General features: G+C 36.2%; 1 protein-coding gene across 3 annotated transcripts in view; it reads left to right on the top strand.

The window, feature by feature from the left end:
• The window catches only part of LOC118195955 (apoptosis-resistant E3 ubiquitin protein ligase 1), a 164,320-nt gene that overhangs the window by 145,416 nt on the left and 9,464 nt on the right, over positions 1–9,440 (top strand). For 2 of the 3 annotated variants that reach the window (XM_085823943.1, XM_085823945.1), the window contains one exon: positions 602–777. In XM_085823943.1, coding sequence (XP_085680069.1) covers positions 602–777 — 176 coding nt within the window. Of the gene's footprint in view, positions 1–601; positions 778–4,069; positions 4,341–9,440 lie in introns of those variants that run through there. The other variant, XM_085823944.1, reaches the window with a different exon arrangement.

The following is a 9,440-nucleotide window of genomic DNA, read 5'->3' on the forward strand; positions in this document are numbered from 1 at the left end:
GTCGTTAACCTTTAGTAGAACATTTAGACTAAACTCAGCTGAAAAGCAGTTCATATTATATGTAAATACTTTCATGATTGATAAATTACTATTATCACTAATAAACTAATAAATTGTCAGCATTCTTATCATTAATAATGTTTTTAATATTCTTTGAACTTTTTTAAAAATGTTTCATGATTTTCAACTGAAGAATGAATAAATATTATTCTGATAGCAACTTATGATAAATCGCATCCCTTCCGATAATTGATTTGCATAATGAATGTCCTCACAATACTATTCTTTGTGAAAGACACTAAGGTTTAAGCAAATGTCATTCATAGTAACAGTTAAAAGTTGGCTTGAACCTTTATAAACCTTTTATCAAATAGCAATGAATCTATTTTAAGTAAGTAATTTAAAATAGGAAAATTAATACATCTTTTAAATTATTAATTAAATTCATTTTTATTCATAATTTACCTACCTATAATTAAAATAAAGTTTTTAATTTCATATAATTTTCTAATGTTCACAAAGGTAATATTGAATAATCTGTATTTTTTTACATTCTATTTCTTTTGAAGATGAATTTTAATTTGGATTAACACTTCTACAGGTTTTAGATTGGTTCTGGATTGCTGTTTCTAATTTTACTGAGGAAGAAATGGCAAGGCTTTTGCAGTTTACTACTGGTTGCTCTCAGTTACCGCCAGGTGGCTTTTCAGAGCTGAGTCCAAAATTTCACATAATGGCTGCACCAACATTTGGTAACTTGCCGACTGCCCACACATGGTAAAAAATTTTGACTTCTATGCTTAGTTGGAAAAATAAAGAAAAGAAAAAAATTAATTAATTAAGAATAAGATCTGAAGTTTAAAGCTGTATGATACCTGAAATTGAACAAATTTATATACATTGCACAAAGTTACTGTTTCTCCTATCTGTGAAACATGCACAACTTAAAACTTTTACTGTTAAGGTTTGTATGAATAACACAGTTGTATAAGCAATGAGAGTAAATAATTGCTGATTAGTAACTGTTGTAATATTGAAGGTGGTTTCATTTTAAAAACATCTTAATGTCAAAATGAAAACTTGTTGTTTCTTTGAACTTTTGAAAACTTTGAAATAAATAATGTAAAAAAGAATTAATTGCAACTTTCATACTTAAATAAAAAAATTATATATCAGGTTTTAATGAAAGTTTCCCCACCACTGCAAGTATCCTCTGCACAAACAGTTTACGGTAGCATGCTTAATTATATTTTTTCAAATAATTTTTGACATTTGAAAGAAAGAGACTTGCTTTAGGACACTATGTTGTGAAATTTATTTTTAAAAAGTATCGTTATCAGTAAGGTGTCTGAAATGGAACTATCACACTACCAGATTCGAACCATCATTTACTTCCAGTTCTGTTGCAAAAAGTCAGCTACAGAATGTCACCAAATCATGTGTACAGCTTTAGGTACTAATGTTACATCATATGACACTGTGAAGGTTTGGTACCGAGAGTTAAATAAAAAGGACTATGATATTCAAGAACTAGAGTGCTCTGGCCGGCTTACTGATGTTAATGAGGCTCGCCTGCAAGAACCTGTGGAAGGAGATCAGTAGGTAACCACTCGAGAGCTTGCTAAGGAGTTAGAGGTTAGTACCATGTCTATTAGTTGCGCTATGCATCACATAAACTTGATGTATAAGTTCAATCGCTGGGTGATGCATGAGTTGCCTCAAGCAGATAAAGACAGATATGTTCAGCCTGCATTAATCTGCTCAAATATAAATGCAAGGACAAAATTCTGGACTGAATTGTCGCTGGTGATGAAAAGTGGATTTACTTCAACAACATAGGCCAAAAAGGGGGTTTAGTCTGCGCCCGGTGAACTTGTCGGCAGCGTCCCAAAGCACAGTTTGACTAACAAAAATATCATGCTTTATATATTGGGGGGATTACCTTGGTATTATCCTCAATTCAAGATTCACTCCTTTAGATTTTCATGTTACATTATATCAAAAAAAAAAAATCACAACTTCACATATAATTTTACTAAAATTATTTATGCATGTGCAAAATTCACAACAATTACCCTTATGAGATTGCAAATAATTAACCCTTTCGATCCAACTTTTGCATAATTAAAATTTAACTATAAAAAGTAGTTTAATTTAATGTTAGATACTAAAAGAAGTGTGAGTTTAAAGTTTTTAACTTTTCCTCTTTTCTGGAAATCTCTTGAGGGTGGACTATTTGTTCCAGTTGTCTGAGATATTGTAATAATAACCTTATACTGCATGTAAATAAATAATAAAGTTAAATAAAATGAACAAAATATTTTATTTTTACAATACAAATTAAGCATGATATGGCGTAAAGCAGTCTTTACAAAGTGCAACCTGACACATTATGGCAAAAATAGGCCTGGCTTTTTTAGTCATATATTTGTTTCTAAATTCCTTAAAAACACTACAAACCTAAAAGGCCATTTAAAATCGAGTTTTATTTACCCAATAGGGAATGAAATCTAATCTTCAGGACATGTGTACTCGTTGTACCGAAAGGGTTAAATCACAAAAATGGTTAGTTAGACTAAATTAAATTAATTGAGAAAAACACTGCAGTATTTATCTCATTTAAACCTAATAACATTAATCAAACTTCTTAATGTTATTATCTGATTCAAGATTTTTAGAAATTTTTTGAAATCTTTCTCTGTGACAAGCAAGTTCATGTAAATTGCATCATTTTCTTCCTTGTACAAAGTGAAAAGGAAGTAGTGTATCGCAAAAAATTTCGGGTGTCATATTTCAACAAAAATATCCATTTTGACATCTATCGAATGCAATTTAACGCTGTTTTTGCATGACATCTGTACATAAGGACAGAATAAAGGACTCTTTTTCCGCAAAATATGTATGAAACTGATTTAAAAGGAATTCTGAAGAGATTTTTTTCGTGGCATCTGTATGTACGTTCGTGTCTTCCATAACTCAAAAACGAGTTGCCTCAGAACATTGAAATTTTGTATGTAGGGCTGCTATAACATGTAGATGTGCACCTCCTATTTTGGTTTCAATCGGCAGCACCAAAAGTATATATATATCCACTCTGTTACTTGGCTCAGTGAGCTCAGTTTCCTTATTCTTATATGTTTGTAAATTGTGCATTTATTGCTTTAAAAAATGATTGAATTATGTTGTTCTGGTTAAGATTTGCATGCCTTTAGTTAACCTGCATGCAATAATTGTGGAATTATCAACAATTTAAAAGTTTTTTAAGTGTGGCTCAGCCTAATTTTTTATTACCATGGCAGCCATGTTTGTTTACATTTGGAACATAGCAGAATAGTGGAATTTTTGGCAATCTAGAGAAACTAAGCTTCGCAGCAACAAAGTAGTGTTTTCTTTTATTACTGCGAATTAAATTATGCTAAATTCATTCTGGAATTATCATTTGAGTTATTAGCTTGTTTCTGCATAGAAACTGTAATTTTAATTGTAGAAATTGTTTTCACTGTACTTGGTATTTTATGTTTTCCTATATCTTTAAAATTTTAACGAAAATATTTTGAATTTTTATTCATTTTTGCCTTGCCGCGGCGTGAGAACTGAATTAATTAGTAGCACATGCGCATTAGGTAAGCGGTGCTGAATCGTCTACAAAAAACTTGTTTCTTTTTTTATTTGTTCAATTTCTTTTATACATTGTTTTAGATTTATTATAGTATTTGAATAGAATTTGTGGTAATTCTTCAAATAATATAATGTTTTTGCACTCTGTGTTATAAAATGAATGAGATGTAATGCTGTTAAGTTAACCTAGCGCCGAAGTGTTGCTATGGTAAATAAATATAGTGAATTTTAAAGAGTACATTTATTCTATTGTGTTTTATGCACTATCCATGAAATAGATTTAATTCAAAATTCGTTAATTGTTAAATCAATATGTTTAAATAAAATGCAAGAAAATTGTGTATAATTTAATATTCTGTACAAATAAGTCATGTGGTGTACACAAAAGATTTTTCATTTCATCATTTATATTGTGGAGAACTCTTTATTATTATTATTATTTGTCCACTAGCCCAAGAGAGGGCGCTACCAGCTTTCTCCCTCTCCTCCACTGGGGGAAAATTCGGACTGGTTACTCTATTCCTGGCTGCCATCGGTGAAGCATGCGCTCACCTCTCTTCCGCTTCACTTTCATGATTTTTTAACTATGTGGATTTGCTAACTATAAAAATGCTTATTGTATGAACTGTAATCAATGTGACTGTGTATCAGTGAACGTGTGTTAAAATATATATCTTTTTCTAGTATTAAATAAAAATGTTAATACAGGGTGATAATAATTAAAGTTTAAGTTTCAAAATGCTATAAAAAAAGAACCACTGATGAAAATGATGTGAAATTTGAAAGGAATGTTATTGAAGAAGGCGGAAAGCGTATGGCAGAAAAAAAAATTTAGTTTCAAAAGTTAGCAACAGATGGCGCTGTAAGCGGCAGAATCACGCCGAGAAACGAGAAATGATTCGTAAAACAACGGCTAAGGTAGAAGTTACACATTAAAACGCATTGACAAATTAGAATTGTTGAATAATTTTATTTGCATGACTGTACATATCACATCGAAAGGGACAAATCGGTTTCAAGAGTTTTGCGGCGACGTACCACATAAGAACCATTCATCAAAGAAGTTCGGAACTGTCGCGAGACTGACGAAAAACATGTTCAATATGGTGTCCACTGTAGTGTGCAACAAGTTGAAAGCGACAAACAGCATGTTCCACAACGGATCGCAGTGTCTCCGGGGTGATGTTCAGAATGTGTTGCGAAATGCGTGCCTTTAATTCCGCTAAATTTGCAATTGGAGCACGGAACACAACATCCTTCAGATATCCCCACAGCCAGAAATTACACGGAGTAAGATCAGACGATCGGGACGGCCAGGTTGTAGGGAAATAGCGGCTGATAATTCGAGCATTTCCGAAATGGCGCCTCAGCAGCTGCTTCACGGGATGTGCAATGTGGGCAGGAGCGCCATCTTGCATAAAAATGATTTTATCCACACATCCACGCTGTTGCAGAACTGGAATCATGTGGTTGCGCAAAAGAGACGCATACCTCTGACCAGTGACGGTTGCGGTAACAGGACCGGAAGCACCCGTCTGCTCGAAAAAATATGGTTGTAGGATGAATGATGCCGTAAAGCCACACCATACCGTGACCTTGTCAGGATGAAGTGGTACGGGGTGTGTTGCCAGTGGATTTTCTGTTGCCCATATTCGACGATTCTGGGTATTCACATATCCTGTCAGATGGAAATGGGCTTCATCTGTCCACAAAATTTTCCACGGCCATTCATTATCCACTTCCATGTGAGCCAGGAATTCTAACGCAAACGTCTCCCTAGCTGTCAGGTCAGACGAAAGCAACTCCTGCACATGGCCAATTTTGTACGGATAGCATTGCAGGATGTTTCGTACAATTGTCAGCACCGTGCTCGTAGGCCTGTCCAATGTTCGGGCAATTCCTCGTGCACTGCACGGTTGCACACCACCGGCCGATCCCTCTTGTAATGCCGTGGCCACTTCTTCAACTACCATCGAATGCACTCGTTTTCTCCCTCTACCAGATTGCACATCAAACGAACCTGTCGTTTCGAATTTTTGCATCATTTTCTTTAGACCTACGACACTCATTAGACCAACGCCTTCTTTTATACCCTTCAGTGTCCTGAAGTTTTGCAGAGCTACTCTTGCACAATCATCATTCCTGTAATACAACTTTACCAGCAGAGCACGGTCCTGCAGTGAAACACCCATGGCGAACGTCTGAGACGCGAAATGAGGAACAGCCTGGTACCTGGCGGCTTTATAACACTGAAATTTAACTAACATTTTAATTTACGTCTTCTTCCGCTTGCAGTGCCATCTGTTGCTAACTTTTGAAACTAATTTTTTTCTTCTGCCATACGCTTTCCGCCTTCTTCAATAACATTCCTTTCAAATTTGACGTCATTTTCATGAGTGGTTCTTCTTTTATAGCATTTTGAAACTTAAACTTTAATTATAATTACCCTGTATTACCGAGTCGTGCTCATAAAGCGCTGTGAAGTGAAAATATCGTCTTTTAACGCAAATGAATATCGTAATCCATGATTATTTTTTTTGTGTTGCCGTCAAAATAGTGTGAAAAACAGTTGTGTCTCCTTAACAACGTGCTTGTGAATGTGCCTCATGCAAAACGTCAAAGTGCTTAGAAGTGATTTACATATATATTCTACAACATGGTTATATATCACAAAATAAGTTTTTCAGAATATTTTTCTATAAGGGAATTGTGTTATGCTGAATGTGCCGCTCACTGAGCAAATATTTCTCGTACAATTCGTAGGTAAGCCACACAAATTCTTAGTTAGTAATACTTTAAAACTTATGTTTATATTCGGATAGCACACCTACAAAAAGTGTTTTTTCTCACTTTAACGCTTGCATTAACTTTATTTATTTTGCACTAGTATCGTATGTGAACTTATTAATGACTGATTTTTGTGTATTTATTTATCTCACATTTGGCAATATATATATATATGTTTTTGTGAATCATGGCTCCATCACAAACCGTCGCAGACGATCTTAATATCTCACATGTTTCCATCAAGCCTCCCCCATTTTGGAAGGTCAATCCGACTTTATGGTTTGCACAACTGGAGGCCCAGTTTGACATTGCCGAAATCACTGTTGACTCCACGAAATTCAATCATGTGATATCTGCAATCGAGTCCGATATTCTCAATAGCATTTGTGATATCGTTTTGCACTAGTGACTGGAAAATACGATGCACTAAAAACACACTTAATTGAATTGCATTCTGAAAGTGAGGAGTTGTAGATCCGTACACTCCTTCAGGGGCTAGAACTTGGCGATCAACGCCCTTCCCAATTGCTTTGCCATATGCGAAACCTCGCTGGAGAGACCGTTGGAGAACCCTTGTTGAAATCTCTATGGATATCCCGTCTGCCACAAAATACACAGAGTATTCTTGCTGCCTTAAGTGATGAGCTCCCAAAACTCGCAGTTGTAGCTGATAAAATTACAGATCTCACAACTCTCCCTAACATAAATAGTGCTGCTACAGCATCTACTTCTCCCATTGAACAGCAAGTTGCAGAGCTGACGAAGCAAGTAAATGAACTTTCGCTAGCCATCAAAAACAGCCATGAGCGTTCCTTTGAATGAAGAGACAATCATTCCCAACGCAACAAAAGGCATAATAGATCCAATGGACGTTATCGCCAGTATAAAGAACCGTGCTACAACATTTGTTTCTACCATACTAATTTTGGTTCCATTGCATGGAAGTGTGTTTCTCCATGCAATTTCCAGCAGTCGGAAAACTAGATCGGAGATCACTTGTCGGCCAACGTTGCGACTGCCACATTAATCGAATTCTTTTGGCCGATCCATCGTCAAAACTCACCTTTTTAATTGACACTGGAGCCGATTTATCTGTCATTCCCAAGAGTTACAGTCAGCACGCAAAAAAACCAGCTGACTTAGTACTGTTTGCTGCTAATGGCACTAAAATAGCAACGTATGGCACCAAACTCTTGACCATCAATTTAAACTTACGTCACTCATTTACTTGGCCTTTTGTCCTGGCATATGTCAATCAGCCCATCATAGGTGTTGACTTTCTCACGAAGTTCAACTTACTTATAAATGTTAAAAACAACTGTTTAATTGATGGACAAACAAAACTATATTCTTGTGGTAGACTTCCCAATGTGAACCCGCTCAGTACTAGCATTCATATTTTGATGGGTAACTCATAATTTGACAAAATTCTTGCCGAATACCCCAGCTTGACAAATCCTTCGCAAACTTTTGTGAGGGAAACTAAAGGACCCCCTATTTTCTCAAAACCTAGAAGATTATCTCCAGAATTACTTCAAACTGCACATCAAGAGTTTGACTTTCTCCTATCAAAAGGCATCATTCAGCCTTCAAAAAGTCCTTGGCGAGCCCCCTGCATATGGTTCGTAAAGCAAATGGCGACGGGCAACCATGCGGGGATTACCGTCGCTTAAGCAAGGTTACCATCTCAGATTGTTATCCCTTACCCCATATTCAGGATTGCACTCAAATGTTTTCAGGAAAGAACATATTCTCAATTCATGATTTAGCCCGTGCCTATCATCAAATCCCTGTTAACTCTGCAGACATTCCGAAAACGGCCATCACCTTTCGGTCTTTTTGAATTTTTGTCTATGCTGTTTGGGTTACGTAATTCAGGCCAAACTTTCCAACATTTTATACATGAAGTTTTATTTGGATTGGATTTTTGCATCCCTTATTTTGACGACATCCTTATTGCATTGACTAGTGAAGAAGAGCACATCCGTCATCTTCGTCAAGTGTTTGACGTTTGAAAAAAACACGGTTTGACTTTAAACCCTAACAAATGCATACTCGGAAAACCATCTGTTTCCTTTTTAGGTTGCCTCATTACTGCTTCAGGTGTTAAACCCCTGCCTGAAAAAACAAAGGCAATTGCCGACTTCCCAAAACCTACCACTATTGTCACGCTCAGATGTTTCTTAGCCATGATAAACTTCTATCGCCGCTTCTTACCAAAGGCAGCTGAGACCCAAGCTTCACTGAATGAACTCTTAAAAGATTCACGTAAAAACGATAAACGCACCGTTCCTTGGAACGACGAACTGAATCAGGCATTTGAAAAATGTAAACACGACCTTATTAATGCTGTAACTCTCTCCTACCGCTCTCTCAACCAAAAGTTGAGTATTATGGTTAATGCTTCTGACATTTCCATTGGAGCTGTCTTAAATGTTCGGCACTCTAATAACTATCAGCCGCTAGGATTTTTCTCACGTAAGCTATCCCCCACTCAACAAAAATACAGCACATATGACAGAGAGTTATTAGCTATTTATGCAGCTATAAAATATTTCAGGCATAATCCTGAAGGGCAACACTTCACTATATTTACTGATCACCGACCTCTAACTTATGCATTCACATCAAAATCAAATTCTGCTTCCCCAAAAAAAATTCATCATTTAAATTACATAGCTCAGTTCAGCACAGATATTCAGCATATATCAGGTTCCAGCAATGTCATCGCAGATACTCTCTCGCGTATTCAAGGCATCGATGCCAATGCACCGCTGGATTTCGCACTTATTGCCCATTCGCAAGCCACCAATGAGGAGTTAAAACGTCTGAGTGAAGACTCAAACTGCTCATTGAAATTCCAGTCATCACAACTTACTCAGGATCTCCTACTATTGTGCGATACCTCTAACAACAGACTTCGACCTTATGTACCACTTGACTTCAGAAAATATGTTTCTGACTGTTTCCACAACCAATCGCACCCAGGTATCCGAGCTTCCAAAAAGCTCATACAAGAAAGATTTGTTTGGCCA

This window comes from Stegodyphus dumicola, chromosome 9 (genome assembly GCF_044657685.1).
Source record: "Stegodyphus dumicola isolate Sdum_Otavi_A_Nest chromosome 9, ASM4465768v1".
Classification (NCBI taxonomy): Eukaryota; Metazoa; Arthropoda; class Arachnida; order Araneae; family Eresidae; genus Stegodyphus; species Stegodyphus dumicola.